The 23,068-nt window shown below is 42.5% G+C and overlaps 1 protein-coding gene across 1 annotated transcript in view; it reads right to left on the bottom strand.

Annotated features, from left to right (window-relative positions):
* Positions 1 to 23,068, bottom strand: part of PRG4 (proteoglycan 4) — a 35,580-nt gene that overhangs the window by 5,288 nt on the left and 7,224 nt on the right. Inside the window, exons 3-6 of the mRNA XM_090049752.1 lie at positions 13,094 to 13,225; positions 9,552 to 9,716; positions 3,116 to 7,459; positions 1,777 to 1,863 (exon numbers count right to left, since the gene is read on the bottom strand). Of these exons, the coding sequence (XP_089905878.1) occupies positions 1,777 to 1,863; positions 3,116 to 7,459; positions 9,552 to 9,716; positions 13,094 to 13,225 (4,728 nt within the window). The remainder of the gene's footprint in view (positions 1 to 1,776; positions 1,864 to 3,115; positions 7,460 to 9,551; positions 9,717 to 13,093; positions 13,226 to 23,068) is intronic.

Here is a 23,068-nt window from a genome sequence, read left to right as displayed (position 1 = left end):
AGGATCTCTCAGACTCCATTCCCACAGAGCATGGCCTGCCTGATAGCAACATTTGCCAAGCCTTGCAAAGTCATAGAAAGGTCCAGGTTTGAATAACTCTGGGTACATCTACACATGGCGCATTACATTTAGTACCTGTAATTAATGTACTACCTTAATGCACCATAATAGGTGCTACCGTGCATTAGCATTGGCACACATGTCTTTGGTGACGATAATGCTCAGTCGACTAACTCCAGGGTCCGAACTGCACTCTGACTCTTGGGAGGAGGGGGGTCTGCAGCTGTGGCAGCCAAAAAAACGAAGGAACAGCTGCCACCACCACCACTTCCTCCCCAAGTCCTCTGTATTTTGTGCCCTGACTCATTCTACTGCACGGTTTTGCCCACTGTGCTGAGCAGTCTATTGGGCTGGAAGCGTCTCGTGTACGCGCAGCCTCTATGTCTTAGCTCTACCCCAAAAGCTAATCTGCCTCCTCACAATTTGATGTCTGCACAGAGGTACATGGTCAGTGTAATGTGCAAACAAACATGAAAGGGTTCTTTCTGGGGTGAGGTAGGCCTAGTCTGGGGAAATCGGTGACACCCAGGTCAGATCTCCAAAGGTATTTGGGTGTCTATTTCTAGTGATTTTAACAGGAGTGAAGTGTCTGAATACCTTTTCAGGATTTGGACCTAAGTTTCCAGTCAGTGGACAGACCTTTGCCAGCATTGTGAAGCCACTGAATTGTCATGGCCTGTAAGGGGACTTGGCAGCCGTCAGTAATTACTGGTCTGTCTGTGGGCTCCTGGTTGTTTAATTATTAAATGAGACATGATTATTAGACGAGCCATAATGCCTGAGTATTTATTCTTGAGGCATGATTCATTTGCATATTTGTTTCATTTCCCAGCCTTTTCATAGTATTCTTAGTTCCTACCTATGCCCCTTCTTTTAATTTTACCCTTTTCTTAAAATCAGTAGGGCCTCAACTTATGTCAAGTTTAATAACTGTAAGTATCCTTGGAGTCATTGAGGCGGTCTGTTAGTTTATGCAGCTGCTAGTTGGAGCAGTGTTAACATATTAAAGAAGTGAGCAGTGATGGGAGCGGGCAGATTATTCCTGGAGGCAAAAAAGTCAGGGTTGCTATGAGTGAGGACATGAATTATGGATCTGGAAAAAGAAAGTTCCATAGTTTCTTTCTAACCTTTACTGTACCTACGAAAACAGACCTTAATAATGTGTCATTGTTCCCAGGGTTATACATCATTATTTCATCCCCCTAATCAGTACAGGGATACTTAGCTATGTTTGTTTTGATATGCAGTTTTATGTTTTATGTTGAAGACATTGTAGCAGTTACAACTGGATAGTTTATTCTACAGCCATAAGGACTAGAGATTTTTTAAACTACTAAGTGAATCATGGGACATTTTACAATAGTATTCCTCCTTGTGTTGGGTAGTTGCTGCGAGTGAGGCACTTCCACAAAGGCAAATACTTTATTAGATCCTCTGGCAAACTGATCTTGCAGTCACAGATTCATAGATTCATAGATTTTAGGGTTAGAAGGAACCTATTAGATCATCAAGTCCAACCCCCTGTTTTCCTATGAACCAGGAAAAAGTCCTCAAAATATCACCAAACTTGCAAATTATTGATACTAGGAAGTAACCTTGGATGCACAGTAAGCTAAATATGCAGTATCTGAGCATTTGGAAATGCCAGAAAGTAACATTTCATTAAAAAGGTAAAGTCAAATAGTGAAAATACCCCAAATCCAATAGAAAACTCACCTCGGAATACAGCTAATGTTCCATTTTGTAAAGCAACCATCCCGTCTGCTGGCTTCTTGTTACACAAATTCTTCTCATCTGAATCATCTAGTAAGAAATAATTTGCATAAAATGTTTATTATATCACAATGTAAGATTAAAGAATAGAATGTAAAAATAAAGAATCTAATACTCGCCTTATAAATAATTACAACATATTGATTCAAGGTGTGTTTTTCACAGATTTAACCTTGACATTTATGTACCCAAGAATATGTGTGATATCTTTATAGGAAACTATGTAAGTTTTCTTCTGTTAGTATTAGGAGTACCAGAATCTCAGGAGAAAAGCTACAAAGAATTGTAAATACACTGTAAAAAATAACCAATGATTAACTCATTCTTAAGACTCATTTCATTCTCCATCCTTTTCTGTCTCTAAGTGAATAGTATTTAAAGGACAAGAAGAATCTTAATCAGCTCAAATAAGTGTTCTCCAGAAACCTCTCATCTTTTTTACTTAATTTTTATACTTATCTGAACATCTTCATTTTGGCTGGGATTAGAAGCAGAAAAACTGCAGGAAAAGCTAGTCCGGCATTGTAAATCTGATCTGTCTCCTTGTTAGTCATACAAATGAACAGATACAGGTTTAAGCACCTCACTATCTTAGAGAACCTAAGAGGCTGGGTTTCCTTTACTTTCAATTATCTGTTGTCATTTACAACAGTGGAAAATATAAAAATATATCTGAATTCTCTATTCCCACATATGAACGAAGAGGGTACCACAGAGTATTTCTCCTACCTTTTTTTTTCTATTGTAAGAAGACTGTAGATACCATTCGCATTAGCAACTGTTAGGGATAATGTAAGACTTTAGTTTTCTCTTTATTTCAGACAGTGCACCTTTGATGATACCTAGTTATTGTGACATATTAGGAAAATTTGGATTTGAAAAACTATGGAAAATAAAAGGGCTGAAATCTAATTACAGTACAATATGTAGCAGAGATGGGTACCACATTGCAATATAAGTCAAAAAGAAAAGTAGAACCAAGGGGCTGCTTTGCCTCCTATTATGTGTAAGACTATAAAATGTTATGTCATTTGGTTACATGGCTAGGGTTTGAAAGCCATTCAGTGATTGACTGAAATACTTCCAAGTTATTTGGAAAACTCCTGTGATTCTTATTCTTTGAACCTGTTGTGCTTTGCCTGTTTCCTGTTACTTCAAGACTTTAATTCCAGCTATCTCTCCAGAAACATTTGACTCCCAAAATAGGGTCTTGTTTAGCCTATTTCAGAAATTTAGACAGCAATGCCCCAGAAAATGTGCAATTCTAAAGAAATAAACATACCTTTGTTAACCAGTGGTTTATTTTTGTCATCCGTTGGATCAGAGAGATTAAAGTTCTCATGTTTCATAGTACTTCTTTCAGGAGCTTTTGTTGAATGAGATGTAAATGGTGTTTCAGTGGGGAAATGTTTAACTTCTCTTTCTTCATTCCTTATGAATCTGCTAGGCAACGTAGGGATATGATGCGCAGTCCTACCAGTTGTATAGGGTGAAGTTGTTACAGTGTATTTTACTGAAGTGCTTGTGTTATCTGTTGGGCTTTTCTTGGTAGTTTCTCTGTCTGAAACAAGATCAGTTTGGGGATTAGCTGTAACGCTGTGTGTTGTTTCTTGCTTTCGAGAGACAGCAGCATTAGAGGTTGTGGTTGTTGTCATCTCTGATTTGGGGGTACTGCTTTCCAACCGTTTACTTTCATCGCTGCCTTTAGGATTCGGTGGAAAAGAAGTTGTGAATGACGTTTCTGGGTCCTCCTTAAAGTCATCTTTTGGAGAGCGAGGACTTTGTGTGGGTCCCTCAAAAGGATCAGGGGTTTCTTTTGGGCTGTCGGTGTTTCTGTGAGGTAAAGTTCTGTCTGGAACAGGCATTGGATCAAATGTATTATCTTTAGGTTCCTCCTGTTCAAGAATAATTGGACGTGTTGGTTTCTGCAGACTTTCAGTTGTAGGTGGTGGTGTGTTTTTCTTGGTGGTAGGATGTCTACTGTGCGTATGTGCAGAGTTTTGCGTGGTCTCTGTAGAAAAAGGAGTTGCTACCATTCCTGTAGTAAAAGTTTCCTCAGTGGTTTCAGACTGAACTTTTGTATTGGATGGTTCTTTGAGCCGCACAGTAGAAAAGTCTGTAGGCACAGTAACAGTAGCCTCTGGATGTGGCATCACAGAAAGGGGAGATGAGCTGGGTCCTTTCTTAGGGTTTGAGCTGTTTCTTTTCTCGGTAACTATATATGGGCTGGATTTGTCAGTAGTTAGGAAAGGAGTTTTGGCCATGGTTCTACCTTCTTGTTCAACCAGTGGAGAAATAGTATTTCTCCTTGGGGAAGTAACTGTGTTTCTATCTTGTTGTGTAGGGAGGGGCCTTGTGTATTCTTCGATCAATGCAACTCCTGTTGTGCTTTCCACTGGAGCATCTGGTGCTGTCTTTGCTTTTTCTCTTGAAGGAAAATGACTATCTGGTGTCCCTCCTGGGAAAATAGGGGAGTCTGTAATTCGTATCATAGGCTTGTTAGTTCTTTGGTGTTCAATGGTGGTTTTGGCAGTGGCTTTTACCAGTGGGATTTGCGTGACAGTGGGTTCGTCTTGTATGGGTAAAGCTGAACTTCCCTGGGAGACTTTATCTGTGATGGGTGTCTCTTCAGTGGTGGTACTGGTGGTTCTGTCATAATTTTCTGTAATTGCCTCTCTGTTATTAGGTGGTGTTTCTTTTTTATCTATTGGGGTTGTTTCTTTGATAACAGTAGTTGTCTGGCTTTTTTCAGTTGATGAAGACTCTCCTGTGACAGCTTCTTTTTCTTTTTTTCCTACTGCATTTTTATCTTTGGTAACAGTGGTCATCTCTTTTTTACCATCTGTACTCCTCTCTTTATCAGTAGCAGGTGTTTCTCTTGTACCTCCTGTAGTTGTCTCTCTCGTATCAGCCATACTTGTCTCTCTGGCTGCAGTAATAGTGTCCTTTTTATCTCCTGTAGTTGTCTCTTTGGAAATTGTGGTAGACTCTCTTTTGCTCTCAGTTGTTGTTTCTTCAGCAATAGTGGTAGTCTCTTTACCTTCAGTAGTTAATTTTATAGCCATAGTTGTTGTTTCTTTAGCAGCACTAGGCATCTGTTTAGTTGGAGTATCTTTCGCTGTTGTCATTATACTCTCTCTAGCTCCACTAGTTGCATCTTCTTTATCTGTTGTTGCTGGCATTGTGTCTTTTTCATCTTTAATTGTTACAGTATCTTTGTTTGCAGTTGTTGTTAGAATATCTTTAGCTTCCATTGTTGTGTCTATTTTAGCAGGTCGTGGTGTTACAGTCTCTCCTGCTGCACGAATTGTGGCTGTTGATAAAACTGTAGGAAGTCTGTCCGGTTTATTCGTTGTTATCATGCTGATCTTTTTAGGCACAACTACTGTAACTTTCTCATCTGCTGTCTTTGGTGCATCTTTAACTACAGTGGTTGTGTCTTTTGTAGTTGATAATGTTGTAGGATCTTTTTCATCTGTTTTTGTTACAGCCCCTTTGTCCATAGTAGTTGTGACAGGGTTAGTTGTGGTTCTCACAGTCTCCCTAGCTGCAGGACTTGGGACAGGTTTAGCTGTGGTTGTGTCTTTTTCACCTGGGGTCATTACAGTCCCTTTGCCCACAGTAATTGTGACTGGTTTAAGTGTGGTTTTCACAGTGTCTCTGATTATGGGAGGTGTGACTGGTGTAGTTGTAGTGATGTCTTTTTCATTTGTTGTCATTATAGTCTCTTTGCCCACTGTAGTAGTGTCTTTCTTAGCTGTTGTTACAGTTTCCTCAGCTGCAGGAGTTATGACTAATTTAGTTGTGGTTTTTACAGTCTGTTTGGCTGCAGGAGTTGTGGCTGGTTTAGCTGTAATCATGTGTCTTTCATCAGGGGACATTACAGTCCCTTTGCCCACAGTAATTGTGACTGGTTTAAGTGTGGTTTTCACAGTCTCTCTGATTATGGGAGGTGTGACTGGTGTAGTTGTAGTGATGTCTTTTTCATTTGTTGTCATTATAGTCTCTTTGCCCACTGTAGTAGTGTCTTTCTTAGCTGTTGTTACAGTTTCCTCAGCTGCAGCAGTTATGACTAATTTAGTTGTGGTTTTTACAGTCTGTTTGGCTGCAGGAGTTGTGGCTGGTTTAGCTGTAATCACGTCTCTTTCATCAGGGGACGTTACAGTCCCTTTGCCCACAGTAATTGTGACTGGTTTAAGTGTGGTTTTCACAGTCTCTCTGATTATGGGAGGTGTGACTGGTGTAGTTGTAGTGATGTCTTTTTCATTTGTTGTCATTATAGTCTCTTTGCCCACTGTAGTAGTGTCTTTCTTAGCTGTTGTTATAGTTTCCTCAGCTGCAGCAGTTATGACTAATTTAGTTGTGGTTTTTACAGTCTGTTTGGCTGCAGGAGTTGTGGCTGGTTTAGCTGTAATCATGTCTCTTTCATCAGGGGACATTACAGTCTCTTTGCTCACAGTAGTTATGTCCTTTTTAGCTGCTGTTACAGTTTCTTCCATTTCAGGGGCTATGTCTGGTTTAACTGTGGTTTTATATTTTTCATTTGTTGCCATAATTTCTTTATCAATCGGAGTTGTTTCTTTTTTAGCTGTTACTGCTTCTGTTGTGTCTTTTTCATCTGTGGCAGTGACAGTCACTTTGCCCATTCTACTTGCATTAGTTTTAGTGGCTCTTGTTACAATGTCTCCCTCTGCAGTAGTTGTATCTTTTTTATCTGTTGTAGTTACTGTCGTGCTACTTGTAGGTGTTGTTTGTTTCTTTCTTGTAGTTACATCCTCCTTTCCCACAGTAGATGTAGCTATTTTAGGTGGTAGTGTTTCAATTTTAATTGTTGTTGGCACAGGCTCTCTACCTGCAGCTGTTGTGTCTTTTGTTGTTGTTGTTGTCTTTACAACTGCTGTAGTTGTACCTTTTATAGCTACAGGAGTCATATCTTTTTTATCTGCTGTGGTCTCTCTTTTAGCTGTTGTTGTTGCCTCTCCACGTGCTGTAGTTGTATCCTTCTTAGCTGCTGTTGCCACTCTAGGAGAAGTAGTTGTGACTCTTATCACTGTTGTTTCTTCTCTACCTGCTGTTGTGGTAGCCTTCTTATCTGTTGCTGCTACATTTTTAGCAGGAGTTGTTACCTTGTTAACTGTAGCTGGTGTTGCTTTGTTAGCTGCTGTTGTAGTGCCTGTCTTAGCTATTGTTGGTGGTTTTGTATCTACAGTAGTTGTATCTTGTTTACCTGTAGTCGTTCCTTTATCTGCAGTAGTTGTCACTTTCAAAGTTGTAGTTCTGGTGTCTTTAATTGTAGTGGGTAATGTTGAGACCTTAGCCAGACTTGGTGGTAGATTTGTTTTTGTAGTTAATGTACTAGGTGGTAGATTTGTTTTTGTAGTTAATGGTTTTGTAGTAGCCATTTTGAGGTGTGTGCTAGTTTTATCTGACTGAGAGGTAGGGGTCTGGCTAGAGCGATCTTCTGACAAAGTTGCTGCTGTTGTACCTTTATTTTCTAGTCTTGAAATATCTTCATCAAGTTCCTTTGTAATGGGAGAAGGCCTGATCTCCACTTTGTCCAGTCCACTGCCAACCTCCTCATAAATTTCTCTTGGCCCATCAGTTTGACTTTTTTCCGATTCTTCCTCTATAAGAAGTATAAATGGAGTTTAAACACTGCTTTTTTCTTCAATTTATACAGAAGTCTAATATTTGCTCTTTTTTATCTGACATTCAGAAACTCATAATTTTTTGTAAATGTGGTTGAAAATAGTTGCAATTCCTTTTGAATAGAAGCAGTCTCCCTTTCATTCTCCTTTTTCGTAAGACTGGCTATATTTAAAGTTGCATTATATTGGTTAAAATGATATATTTAGTTAAATCATCTGTGTGGACACTTACTTCAATTTACGCCTACTTTATATCAAATTCAATTTAGTTTCTCAAAGAGAAAACTGTTTAAAATAAATACAAACTAGATTTCAGTTAAATTACAACCATCCATGGAAGGCTTTACTGTGGTTTGATTAAATCAGTTTAAAATAACACTTTTGGGTAAATCATTGCAACTTTGACTATAGACAGGCATAGATGATTTTACTGTGTGTATGGAGTAATGGTGAGTACTGTGGGAATCCAACCACAGGCCCCTCCAATTTTGCCTGTCCTTTAATTGTAATAATAATCTGGAATACTAATAAACAGCAAGTCTCTAAGACAGTTAAAGGCTAGATGCTATTACCTCATCTAGCTGCTAACACAAACACAAATAACTATAGATGCTGCTAGGTTGGAAAAGATGCCTACTAAGAAATCTCAGCTTTGACCTCATGGAGCTAATGATATATTTTCCTTGTAATAAAAATGTTCAAAGATTCAAAAGGAATTTTGCCATTTCCCAGGACCTGGCAACTTTGAGAATATTGCTGCATCAGCAGCTCTATCCTGAATATACTTGTAAGAATAGCTCTATAATAATGCCTGTTGTGATGCTCTCAGGGACATGACTCTGCTCAGTCAGTAAATGCTTCAAATCCACTCCCAAGTGGCAAAGCTTCTCTCTCATTCTTCTTAAGAAGCTGAGTTCCAGTGCATTGAGTTGTCCAGCTTTCCTCCCACAGGTAGAAAGTTATCTAAGTGCTCCTAATGCTTTTCAAATCTTAATATGCACAAGGCTGTGCAGAAGACAGGTGTAGCTCAACTATCTACAGTTTTGCTAGTAAGAAGTTGCCATATTAGTTGCTTAAGTTGCCACATTAAATGGGAAAGAAGATGTTTTTCTTCTTAATATAAAAGGAGATGGTATTTCTGGTGGATACGGAGAACTAGAAAAGAAAAAACTATGATATTGGCAAAATGGGGATTTTTACTCTTTAGTAACTTTAGGATGGGACTAAATTGTGGTCCTCTTTCCATGCAAACCTATAAGAAATGGTTTTGCTCTGAAAACAACTCTGGAGGTGGTAATATGAAATTTGGTATCCCTTATCCCTTCATGAGTTCTATATCATATGCTCCCAGTTTACCAGCAAAAATACATTTTTTAGCTGACTGCCAGCTTGAAAACTCAGCCTGGTTCGAACACTGAAACTGGATTCTTACCATCTTGTGTAACACTGATAATAGGTTCTGCAAGTGTTTGATAGTACTGGAATTAATTCTGCGAGTTAGTCCCATCACTGGCCTGCCATGTCATGCCATTCCAACATGAATTGCCAACAGCAACTCTCTCTCACCACATACTACTATCCATGTGTAATAGGTCAGCTTTTCAGAACTTGTTAATCAAAACCATTTATATGACAGTTTAATCCAAATAGGTAACTATACATGCAGCTATAGAATGCATGTTTAAACATAGGACTTTTAGGTGTGGTGGTACTATGTGTTTATGGGGTGCACCTGATGCTATCTGTGCTGAAAATCTCTGCCTCACTAAGATCCTGGGAGTTCAGGATCTGTGCACTCGGAGAAATGTCTTGCATGTTCCTCAAAGTGCACAGACTCTGGACCTGTACAAACTATACTGCCCTTAGTGGAGCAACACATTGTTATGGTCAACACACTAAGCTTTAATCAGATTCTAAACTAAAAAAAAGTAGGGGTCATGACAGTCTTGACCGTTTGTGACAAAGTCTTAAAAGTTTTCAGTGGAGAAAGTTAAGCATGCATTGTGACAAGCATGGCCTTTATTGTTTTAATTTAATTTCTACACTAAGCCATTTCACCACAATCCATACCATTTGTGGTATCCTTTACTTCTCTATCATTTTTTTTATTATTTTTCTTTTTGGGGATGTTTTCACTGGCATTTCTTGATGAAGCCTTAGTCTTCCGAATTGTTGAGGAGGAGAAGGAGGAAGACGATGAGGAAGAAGAATTCTGTTTCTCAGACTGTGAATGTTCTGCAGCCAAATAAAATAATTGGTGAAAACCAGAAGTCATGCAAAATAGAGTTGTGCAAAATGTTAATGCAGAGTCAGTTTACAACAAAATTGCTGTTGAACATAAAGACTTAAAGTAGTTAATAAGAAAGAATCAGGACAAATTTAAACTTTCTTGCCCCCCACCTTCTACTCCCCTCAGGCTAGCAGCAGATGGAAGCAGCAGTTAGTAGGAGATAGCCATCTTACCAGTTGTGACTTTACTGTGCTGATATATACATTACCTAATCAGAAACTACACGGAACTAAAGACATTTTAATTCAGTCTCCTGGAGAGAGATTCAGACAATTATGTTTCAGAGCATGTAAACTTTATTGGAGACATTTAAAAATAAACAAGAGAACGGTTGTTCTCAAACTTTCTGATATGTTGGGCCACTTCATAAAACCTAGGCCCTCTTGTGAATCATGGGTGGGCAATTATTTCAGCTGGAAGACTGCTTAACAAATTTTGGTGAGCTGTTGAGGGAGGTGTATGAAGGGGTGTGGCTGTGTGGGGGGTGCATAAGGTATCTTGGGGGATGTATATGCAAGGGCGTTGTGGAGGCAGGATGTGGGTGTGTGAGGTTTGTGGGGTGTGAGGGAGTGGTCCTCCCTCCACTCCCAGTGGATTCCCAGGAACTGCACAACAGGTGGCAGGGAAGGCAGCCAGCTCCAGCACGGGGCCTCCTCCAGTGCTGTGCGAGTTTGGGAGCTGTTCGCATGCTGTGTGGAGCCCCCAAGATTGAGGCGGGCCAGGCAGGCTGTGCTTCTCATCCCCATGCACAGCGCTAGCCAGAGCTGTGTACCACCGGGTGCCAACACCTGCACAGGGCATGAGCATCCCAAGCACCTCTACATACTGCCACTTCCAGCAGCAGGGGCTGCACGCTATGTGGGACTGTGTGTGTGTGCAGCGGGGAGAGGGAGTTTGTGAGGGGGTGTGGCCATATTTTGCCCGCCCCTGGTCTAAATGGTCTGGGCCCTACATCCAGAAGAGACTGTCTTGTCTCTCACACCACATCACAATCCCTAATGTCAGCCATGATCAGCCTGCTTACAAGTACCATTAGTACACCAAGCCTTCTTGGTGAAAAGGTGTAGAAGGTCACTCTCAGCAGTAGTATCTCAATACTAAAATCCTTTGCCTCTTGAGGGCCTCCAGAACCGGAGCCTGGACATCTTTCAAAAGTGTTGCAAGGCCTTTCTATTTGGACAGAAATTTAGCAATCAAATTTAGGCTAAGATGTTATTTAGTGAATCTGAATCTCAGTTTATTTTGTTTTTTATTTATGCTAGTTACCCTAAGCTGTTCTATTTCTCTTACTGTAAGCCACTCTGAGCCCTTGTTGGGACGTGCAGCATAAATTGTATTTACCCAAATCCAAGATGACTTTAAATTTAAGACAACCCCCCAAATAATTAGATTCTATATGTATAATTATATTTTCCATGTATAGGATCTAATTATTGGGGATTATTTTAAATTTATGCCTCATACCTCACAGCTGCAACAGGGCAAACAGTGGCAGGGGGGGAAGGGGACCATGCCACATTCTCCCCCACTCCCCCGCCAGTGCCTGCCCTCTGGTCACTTGCACTCTGCTGCTGCCTACAACCTCAACCAGCCCTTCCCAGCCACTTGCCCCTTCCTGCCACCCTGATGCCTGTACCCTGAACCCCTGCCCCTCCTGGCTACATGTCCCCACCACCCCCATTGCTTACCTTCTGGCTTTGGGGCAGTCAGCAATGGCAAGCCTGGCCTGACCAGACAGAAGCAGTGACAGCAGCTCGGGGCTGAACTGCGCTGCAGTCAAGCCAGAGCCAGAGCCACAGCGGAAGGTAAATGGTGGGCAGAAGCATGGTGCACAGTCTCTACCACATTCTCCTCGAGCCACATACAACAGGTCTCCCACATGTGCCCCCCCCACCATGTGGTCTACCCAGCATAGCTCTGATCATGCTTCCCCCCAACAGTACCTCCACATTTTCCCCATGACACAGTCTTCCCTGTGTGCCTCCTGGTGCACACCCCCACTCCTTACCGTATAAGTCACTGAAGCCCAAAGTAATCAGAGGCTTGGCTCCAGCTTTGCCCTGGGCATGGAGCCAGGGCTGCAGCAGTCATCTGCCATAGCTGGTACTTGAAACCAAGACAAGTCCCACCCACCCCCAAGTTGTTTGGGGGAGGGAAAAACTCTTGTCTTGGATTCAGGTAAATATGGTAAATAAATATATACCTACACATGTACACATGCACACACAGACTTGTGCATACAGATACACACACACTCACAGTTTTGTGCCTGTGTATATTAAATAAACAAACAAATATCAATTACTAGTCCCTCTGCCTAGGGTATCTCTGTAATAGCTTGTAGTTTAGTTCCCTCCTCCTGTCAGTTCCACTATGTGTCTAGCATTTGTGTTTATCACAGCTGAATTTACATATAAATTTCCCTGAATATCTGACTAGAGCAGATATATGACATCTAACATGTTTCAGAGCATTACTTTTTTTGACTTTTCAAAAAATCGCTACAAGTTTATAGGAAGCTGAGCTATTGCTTGGAGGGGTTTAGGCAACACGGTATCAAAAGTGACCCTCTGCAGACCGTTTAAAAGTGCTCCACAGACCACTGTGGGAAAAATGCTGAACTTGTTCTGTAAGAATCATACCATGTGGGCAGATCCAGAATAGGTCTGTATCTCGTCCCCATGTCTGTGATATACAGAAATTGGATGGGGATCCTTGGTAAAAGTTCTGTCTCTGAATCAGCTCACATAAACTTAATTTCTTAAGTTTTGATCCACACAAGTTTTGATTCTATCTAGTATGTTATGACATAAAATGGTAGACTATCATATAAAAAGAACACTGGGGGAGGAAGTATGCTTTGTTTTTTCCATTGAGAAAGAATGGATTAGGGGTATTTTCTGAAATTGTATGCATGTGGCTGGAAAGGATCTACAGACACTTCCCCTTTAGGTTTCCTTTCCTGGATTTGCCAATTCATTGCTGTTCTAACCTGGAACACTCAAATCATTACAGCCTTGGCCTTTTTCTGAAACTGTCACTGGTGTGTGTAGAATGCTTTTGGGATGTGGATGAAAATCTACTAGGGAACAAGAAGAGATCATCACATCTTTTTAACATTTATATTAACTGGAATACATCTTAAAAAGTCATTCAGGTTTTCCCTGAAAACTAGATGATGTAATGAGTTATCTGAATGTTCCCAAATTTGGTAACCATCTGGTAATGTTTCATATTAACTTTTTACATCCAGTACAGGGAAATGACCGTTAATATTAATTCAGGTAACACCCAGTCTTCTTGCATTCATGCTCTTTCCTACCTTCCATGACTTCATGGGATTCTACTACTTTCTTTGGCGTCCTCTTCTTTCCATTTTTAGGAGAACGCTTTGTTGTTGACTTGTTGACCAAAGGAGTGGTTGCGGAAGATGGCGATGATTTCACAGTATGGACTGAAGTAAAATTGGAATTTTGGGTTAATGGAAGTTTCACACTAATCATTCAACATCAAGCTTATAGTCATCATCTAGTGATATGGAACTATAGTGACACATTTCTATTACAAGCACAGTGTTATTCCTGTCTGTGTAGATCCCCAGATTTTGGGGAAAAAACTAAAACCACGCACAAAAATCTTTTCAGTCTGAAGCTTCATGTGCTTAATCTAAGACAAAAAAAAATTTCCCTGAAAGTTTGAGATGAGTCGCACATTTTTCTGTCATGAATATTGGAAGATAAAAAGATTTTCTTTCTAAACTTTGAAAATTATTTTCATTTTTTATAAACTCATCATTAAAATATCATGAGCCTAAAAAGCATGCTTTTGTAATTATCTGCCCTTAGAACTATCCCAGTGCCTTTTGATAGTCAAGGTTTTAGTTTTTTATTCAATTTTGCACATAAATAATGATTTCCTAAAGGAGGCTTCTGGAAATAATACTTTTCTTGTGAAATATTAGAGAACTTAAGTAGACCTGCACCAACAACGCAATGTGAGAGCCTGTTACAAAACTAGCCCACTAAGGGGTTCAGTTTTAAGGCTAAACCAGAGCTTGGGTTCAGATATACTTGGGGGCATCCACATGAGATGCTTCAAACACAGTAGATTAATTCTACTATGCATTAGCATGGCAGGCAAACCCATGCCAATGCACTAATGTGCAGTAGAATTAGTCTACTGGCTATTAGTGGCACCAAAAAAACATGCGCTGGCACTAATGAGCAGTAGCACTGATTATGGTGCATTGGGGTAGCACCTGTAATTACTTGTACTAAACTTAATGCACCATAATTACAGTGCATTAATGTATGCATAGACTTACACACTGGCACTCAGATCTCAGTGAGTTAGCAGCTGCATTCTAACAAGAAACATAAAAAAGTTGGGGACCCAAACCTGGATCTAAATTGAAAGTCGAGTTTAGATCTGAGAATGAGACATGTAGCAAAAGGTCTGATAACAGCCAGTTTCCATTTGTGCAACCGTTCTGTAGTATTAGCACAAAGAACTATTTATATGCTGTGTAGCAGGGCACTAAGGTGCCTGCTACCTGAAGAGCAGCAGTATGGGCTCAGGTGTTGGTTGCTAGGGGCAACCAGGAGGAGCTAAGGGCCCACACCTGGTGAGTCAGCTGACCAGAAGGGGCAGGGCTGATTACTATAAGACACTGGAGGCTGTGAGTACTCTCTCTCTCAGCTAGCAGCTAAGGGAGAAGGAGCTGTGCTGCAGCAAGCAGAACAAATGAAGCCTGATGGCCTGAGCAGCTTCTGTTTGTGGATACTGGGTGGAGAATTCCCTGGTAGGGATTTGAATGATGGTTAGCTAGGTGGCTTAGATTTTATGTTATAGCCCAGGTGCTTGAGTTTTCTGTTTGTAGTTTTATAACACTGGAGGACCGGGTGAGGCTATTAGGGGTTGGAGGAGGCCTCATAGGGGCTCCACGGTAGCGTGGGGACCCCGGTGCCAGAGAGGACACAACATTCAGGGGTGCACTGACCCCCAGCCCTGAGAAGGGGAGCAGAGGATTGGGAGGGAGCCAGGTAAGGCTACAGCCTCCTGAGCCCTCAGGTAAGAAGCCCCAGAGCAGGCAGTTGTGAGAAGCCCCAAAAATGGGACAAGTCAGGGAGCGTCTGTGGGGCGCGGAGAGGGAAATCGACCAAACAACGTCTGGTACATCTGTGAGGCTTGGGGTGTGGTACAGGGGTGGTTGGAGCCACGCATAGCCGATAAGGCTGGGGTGCACTGAATCACCCAAGATGGAATGAAGACCGAGATACATCAGAGCACTGTGTCAGAGAGAACAAAAGGCAACCTCCCTTATACATTGTTAATATCAAAGCCATGGCGGCCGAGATGTGAGGGTGCTTTAGTACCACATTGTCACGGTAGGGGGGCGCTAGGGGAGATCATGGCCACCCCTAGGACCCTGGGCTGCTACACGCTGCTTTGGTAGCATAAAGGGACCTTAAAATTGCTCTAAACAGGTACTGATCTTACTCACCTGCAAGTAACCATAGCCTCTTGCAAAACTCTTAGAAATCATCCTGGCCAAAATATAATTGACTGAACTAATTTTATATTGGGTAATCCTCTATACCATCATTTTCTACTTCCCCTCTGCAAAATGAGATGACAAAATCTATTTTGATGTATTTAACATGAATCGGTATGGAATTCATAAGAAACTTTGCGGTTCATTCAAAATCTAACATTGTTAGGTAGAATGTTCTTAATTCTTAACTTATATATTGACTCTACAGGCTGAGCACTGAGTTCAAAATTTTAAATTGGATGAAGTTTTTCATAGCTGAGATATACACTTAAGCTGTGCACCAGAATATTGTTTCCTTTCTAATTTTGCCTTTGCTGTGCACCACCAGTAGGAACACATGTATGCAACTGATTTAAAACACAATAGAAAGGAAGGAATGAAAATATTAATTAAAAAACTAGTTCAGGGGATTTTAAAATTAGATGAAAAGTGTTCCTAGCCAATAGCCAATGATGCAGCATAGCACCATTCTCTTAATCTACTCCCTTCTGTATCTGTATCAATAAAATGTGTTGTTTTAAAATAACTGAAAATAAGGCTGAGAAAACAGGAAGCAGAATTGGAATAAGAATTCTTATTCTCGAGAATAAGAATTGATGACTATGTCATTAGGTATAGAAAATTAGCAGCTGCAATGCAAGAAAGATTCAAAAGCAGCAGAACAGAAATTCATTTCTTGTAAATAAGTTGGTGCAATGTTTCAGAGACTGTAGTGGAATGTCCTCAGTTCCACCCACACAGACAGACATTGGAACCAAAAATGCTGCAATATAACTTACTGTACAAGTGAGCAACAAAACTAAATAACTGCAATACTAGAAAAAAATTTTGAGGACTGGGAGAGACTGGTTAAAATACTGTTCAATTGAAATATTATTGGAGTCCAATAGTATATATTTTTGCATAATGTTTATGTTCTTTGTTTTACTGTTCATTCACAAAATTGGCTACAATAATGCTATAAAATTCTGTGATCTCAGAATGTAGCATACCAGTGCTATCATTGGTAGGCACTTAATCTAAACAGGGAATAGCTGAGCAATGTGTCAAAGCTGTTCAGCAGAATACTTTTTTCCTTTCAATTTTTCTCATTTGCAGTGTAACACTAATGGAAATCACAGATCAATGACACAATTGGGTTTTTTTTTAGGAAATTAGGAAAAGTAGAATGAAAGTATTCACCATAAACAAAATGTAGCATAGCTGGTCTTGAAAAGCATGTACTTAGGGACCTATCTAAATTGTGGTGGAAGTCCAGGTCCTTTAATCTTGCTATTTTCACCATGTGCCTGCCCACCACACCTTGCTGCTGATTGGTGGAAGGGCCCCTGTTGCTTGCTGCTTGTTGCTGATCAGCCTGGAGGCAAAGATGGTTTTAACTATGCCTCCGTTTTTGCCTTCCATTGCTGATTGGCCAAGGGGCCTTGGCGGCCCTACCGCTTACTGCTGATCAACTGAGAGGCAAATTTTTAAACCGCAGCATATTTTAAATCACAATTTTTGCCTCTTGCCTGATGAGCAGTGAGTGTCAAGCAGCAGGGCCAATAGGGCCCCTCCACCAATCCATAATAGGATGTAGGAAGGGGGGATAGACATGTGGCTAAAACAAAATAATTAAAAGAGCCACTATGCAGTGCACTTCCACCACATTCTAGGTAGGTCCTTAAATATAACAAAATACTCTTGTAAGCAATAATTCTGCAGGGAAAAAAAATTCTCTGTTTTTAACCTGATTTTTTCTGCAGTTGTATCAGTAATATTTGTTGTTTAGGCACTAACTAAAATAGTATGATATTAGAAGTCTGAGGAAGCAGAAAGCAAAAGACAAGGGAAACCTAATCTTTGATTAGGGTACTTAAAAGCGTTGTGGTAATGTCTAAATGCCTGGACCCCAGAGTTTACTTGAAACCCTGGAATTAAATGCTTAGGCCGTGGATACTCAACCCCTAGACTACAGGTCAAATCTGGCCCCCAGCACCATATTATTTGGCCACAGGTTTCTAGGGAGCTCTGCAGGTTGTAGCCTTGCACACTAAACTGGGTGCATGGGGCAGCACAGGACCCAATCCAAGCACACAGGAATAAATAGAGGTAGCACAAGGCCTAATTAGGCCATGTGGGCCCAATCCCAATGGATTGGTCCATAGGCTGGATTGCAACTCATCTGGCCCATGGGGCCAAAAGCTTGAGCACCACTGGCCTAAGATCACCAGTGGTACTAAACTAGTGAATAAAGTTAAGTGTCTCAGAGTAGGGAATCGCCAGACAGTAGCCAAGAATAGGTAGCTATAAGTAAAAGAACTATTATATAAGAACAAAGGACTGGACAGGGCCTTCTGGCTCTTCAGAAGAATAAAATTTTAGGATGGCCATCCAAAAAGAGAAAGAGAGAAGGAAATAATTTGAATCACTTCAGGATGAAACTTCCCCAGTCTACAGAAGACATTTTATGACAAGAGAAGGTGTGTTTGGAGCACATAGTAAGCAGGTTCATGCACTGGGTACTCCCATGATAGCATTGAAAGGAAGCTTGATCTCCTTGTGGGAGGTATCCCCATGCTTCCGGGTTTCTGTTTTTCTCTATAAGGGCCAAGAAGGAATGTGTCCCTTGTTTGATTGCTCTATTGGCTTCTAAGCTATTTTTGGGAGGTACCAGTTTGAGGGTGTTGGTTTCCTCTTAAAGATAACAGCTCTAGGATGGAGTTTGAATTACTGTTGCACTGCTGTTCCTGGTGGTACTTAGAAACTTTTCAGGTAACCTGGCTAGAAGGTTTTGCTCTTCCACTCAAGGTCAAATTCATTTCCAGTTCTGCATCAGGAAGGAAATCCTAGAGAAGTAGGGTGGGAAGGGACCTCAAGAAGTCATCTAGTCCAAACCCCTGACTGAGACAGGACAGGTATTGTATCCCATATAGACATCAAACCAAAGACCTCAGCATTATTAGCACCATGGCCTAAACAACTGAACTAATCTGGTCATATTTCAAATACTGTGGAGATTCTTGCCTTTTTCTATATCATGCAAAATGGTCCTCTCCCGAGGATCATTTGAACATGTTTTGGCCTAATGACTTCTCTACCATTGCAGAGGCAAGACATCTGAAGCAGCCTTGTCGTTTGCTTCTTACCTGTGCCATGTTGTAAGGTTGTTTTGTTTCAATAAGTTGTCCTGTAGCTATGATAGATATGAGGGACTGAAGTGGAAAATTTAAACAAAAAATGGTTGTCTATGAGGCCCCTGCCAGTCCCATGCTCCTGAGCATCTCGCTGTTTAACCTTTATTTTTCCTTTTTATGATGGTCATGTATAGCACATGTGCCACAAATGGCATGGGCAACTGCTGCGTGTAGTGGACGTGCCCTGGGCAGCCTACTGGAATGCAGGCAGCGGGGCTGTGTGGAAAGGAGCAGAGGCAGGAGACTGCTATTATAGGCGGTATTAGGTATCACCACCAAGAGCCAAGTTAACCCCTCCCTGGCCCTATATCCAATGTTCCCTCTAAGATATAGTGATCTGCGAGTGCACCTCTTTGGTCCATGAGCACACTACTTCGGTCTGTGAGCGTGCCACTTGGGTCCTGCCTCCCCCTCTTGCTAAGTCTGGATCCAGACTATGCTAAGCCTAATAGACTAGAATCCTCATGCAATGGATTTTTGCAATAGTCCTTCAAGCACAAGGCTGGGGGCTGGGGAGTGGAGCAGTTCATGTATGGGACTTCCCATACATGATGCAGAAATCTTATGTCATGGTTAGACAAAGTGCTTTGGGTAAATCTGATATAATTTACCCAAAGCACCTTGTCTGCCTATGTTCTTAGACTAACACAGCTGTAACCAGCTCCCCCAAACTACATCATCGTGGTTAGGAATGATTCCTTGCGCCTGCTCCTTTTCCTGTGATGCAGACCCAGGTTCTGCACCATCCTGCTCTACCCCATGCACTTGAGATCTAGGGAAGCCAAGTTCTGCACGTGTCCCTGCTGCAGGAGCCAGGAGGCACATGGACTCTCGGCTGGGGAGCAGAGCAGTTCCCCAGAGCTGGTAGAGCCCAGCTCTCCCCTGCCTCACCTCCCAATCCAAGCACACAGGAATAAATAGAGGTAGCACAAGGCCTAATTAGGCCATGTGGGCCCAATCCCAATGGATTGGTCCATAGGCTGGATTGCAACTCATCTGGCCCATGGGGCCAAAAGCTTGAGCACCACTGGCCTAAGATCACCAGTGGTACTAAACTAGTGAATAAAGTTAAGTGTCTCAGAGTAGGGAATCGCCAGACAGTAGCCAAGAATAGGTAGCTATAAGTAAAAGAACTATTATATAAGAACAAAGGACTGGACAGGGCCTTCTGGCTCTTCAGAAGAATAAAATTTTATTCTCCCCTGCCTCACCTCCAGCAGTGAAGAGGCACAGGGCCTCGGGGCTGGGGAGTGAAGCAGTTCCCCGGCACCTGCAGAGCCCGTGCCAGTGCCAGCCCCAGCCCCCACCACCCCTCCGGGGGTGAGGAGATGCATGGCTTCAGGGCTGGGGAGTAAAGCAGTTTCCTGGTGGCAGCCCCCAGCCCCCGCCCTGGGAGTGAGGAGGCACTCCAGGAATGAGGAGAGACCATGCCAGCCCCTAGCCCCCACCTTGCCTTGCAGTGTCGCAGCCCAGCTCCTCCCCAGGTGGGTGCACAGCACTATTAAATTGTGTGTGGCCACACACGCGGACACCTTGGAGGGAACCTTGCCTGCATCTGCCACTGAATTTGGGGCTTTTGAATCCTTGCTCACCACATAAAATGGTGGCTGTTGTGTGGCTAGGGAAGGGTTAGCCTGGCTTTTAGTGTGACACCTCTATCACAGCAGTGCCCTGACCCTGCTCCACTCTGCACAGCCTAAGGCTCAAGTTTCTCTGCTTCCATTTTGGCTCCCCAGGGTGCAGACTGTACCAGGTACACTTCTGGGAGGCAGGGATCAGAGTGGCACTCAGGGAGGGGATGGGCCTTAAGCTATGGCACAGCTGCCAAAAAGCCTGGAAGTATGACCTACATTCTAGGCTCTCCTTAACTACAAGTGATTTGACCTATCACCTGGACAAGGGAGAAGAGATTGATGTCATATATCTTGACTTCAAAAAAGCTTTTGATCTGGTATCCCATGATCACCTCTTGGCCAAACTGCCCAGTTGTGGCCTTGGCTCCACCACGATCCGCTGGCTGGGAAACTGGCTCCGTGGTCGGACCCAGAGGGTTGTGATTGATGGCAGTTACTCATCATGGTACCCTGTGACCAGTGGGGTCCCTCAAGGCTCTGTCCTGGGACCCATACTGTTCAACATCTTCATTAACGATGTGGACATTGGAGTCAGGAGTGGACTGGCCAAGTTCGCCGATGACACCAAACTTTGGGGCAAAGCATCCACGCCAGAAGATAGGCGGGTGATCCAGGCTGACCTGGACAAGCTCAGCAAATGGGCAGACGAGAACCTGATGGTGTTTAACACTGAAAAATGCAAGGTTCTCCACCTTGGGAGGAAAAACCTGCAGCACCCTTATAGGCTCGGCAGTGCTACGTTGGTTAGCACTACTGAAGAAAAAGACTTGGGGGTCATCATTGACCACAAGATGAACATGAGCCTGCAATGCGATGCTGTGGCTAGTAAAGCGACCAAAACGCTGGCTTGCATCCATAGATGCTTCTCGAGCAAATCCGGGACGTCATTCTCCCCTTGTATTCGGCCTTGGTGAGGCCGCAGCTGGAGTACTGCGTCCAGTTTTGGGCTCCACAATTCAAAAAGGATGTGGAGAAGCTTGAGAGAGTGCAGAGGAGAGCCACGCGCATGATCAGAGGTCAGGAAAACAGATCTTACGATGACAGGCTGAGAGCCATGGGACTCTTTAGCCTGGAAAAGCGCAGGCTCAGGGGTGATCTGATGGCCACCTATAAGTTTATCAGGGGTGACCACCAGGATCTGGGGGAACATCTGTTCACCAGAGCGCCCCAAGGGATGACGAGGTCGAATGGTCACAAACTCCTGCAAGACCATTTCAGGCTGGACATAAGGAAGAATTTCTTTACTGTCCGAGCCCCCCAAGGTCTGGAACAGTCTGCCAGCGGAGGTGGTTCAAGCACCTACACTGAACACCTTCAAGAGTAAATTGGATGCTTATCTTGCTGGGATCCTATGACCCCAGCTGACTTCCTGCCCTTTGGGCAGGGGGCTGGACTCGATGATCTCCCGAGGTCCCTTCCAGCCCTAATGTCTATGAAATCTATGAATGCTCATCTTTTACCCCTTATGAGTGGAGTTACACATGTTGGGGTAGGTATGCTAATCCAGTCACTAGGGTGGCCATTGACCCATCCCCAGAATACAGGATATCCCCTTGATGGAGAGAGGAGAAACACTGGCCCCCTTAGCTAGTCAGCAGTGAGGGACAGGGCCACTGCTTCCTCACCTAATCAGCAGTGAGAGGTGTGGCCATTCAACAGCAAGGGGTGGGGCCACCACAAAAAGGCCACCTCCCTCTCTCCCTGGCTAGCTCAGAACCCTGCTGCTCCCAGCTATGCACTGCCCTCCCTCTATGCACAGCCAATAGAATTGTAAGGGAAAATGATTGACATGTATTTCCACCAATGAACTGTAAAACAGGACTTTTTGCAATCTATTCCTCATTTAGAAGTGGACAGGGGACAAAAGGTTGAAAAACCGGATGGTCTGGTATAAAACAGAAGCAACGGTTACCCTTACAGACACTACCCATCCCTCCTCTTGAACCTAGACTACTGTGAAACAAGAAATGCAAGATTAACTGGCAAAGAGAACAAAACAGAGAACATGGTGATTAAACTATTCATCCAAGAGAAGGGAATCCTAGGTTCTGGTCCCTTCAGGTTTTTTCTGCATTTTTACATTACATAGGCATTGAATAAAACTGGAAATAGTTCGGTCAACAGGGATAGGAGCCCAAGAAATTCTGGTGACTTTCCTTATTGCTGACTATAGAGTCATATTCCTCTCCCTTGCTCTACTCCTAGTCTCATAATTCTTGCATTCCTTGCTGCACAGTGGCCCATCTTCAACAAGAGGCACAGGAGATTACAATTCCTGTATGAATGAGCAGCAAAACTAAGTAGTTACGACACTAGAGCAAGACCTTAAGGATTAGGGGTGCTTGGCTAAAAATGTCTTTGAGCTGAGATATTGGAAGCATATTTTTAAAAAGATATCGGCACAATGTATATGCTGTTTTTTAAACTGACACTTTAGAATTGCTGCAATAATGCCAGGGTGATTCTCTCTTCTTGGAATACACATTCCCATACCTGCTGCTTATCTCAAGGTTTTAGGCGGGCTGCCAATATTTAATTCATTTTCAACAAAAAATTTAAGTAAGCAAGAAGCATACACTGAAGGGTGTTGCAAAATGGGATGGCACTGCTCATGGGACTGACATTAATCATATACTTAATTAAACCTATGCCTTAACACTCCTGAAAGTGGATATCCCTGAAAAATGAAGTTCTTTTTTTACACACAGCACAGCTGCAATTTGGGAAGGAGCAGAATGGGCTTTCCACATAACCTGGATATTGTAGCAGAACCCTAATCTGAAGGAACCACCTCAAAGATTAGGGAAGAAATTCAGCCTCCATATTTGTTTAATTCTTAATATTCTAGTCTTGACAATCATGGTGCTTTTTTGTGATGTAAACTTGTTTGTATGGAACTAATGGATTCACATCAGGTCCTCGTTTCATTTAAG

Source organism: Crocodylus siamensis, chromosome 5 (genome assembly GCF_052110815.1).
Source record: "Crocodylus siamensis isolate JL-2025a chromosome 5, ASM5211081v1, whole genome shotgun sequence".
NCBI classification, from domain to species: domain Eukaryota; kingdom Metazoa; phylum Chordata; order Crocodylia; family Crocodylidae; genus Crocodylus; species Crocodylus siamensis.
Note: the sequence above shows the minus strand (reverse complement) of the source record. Positions and strands in the feature narration are given on the sequence as shown.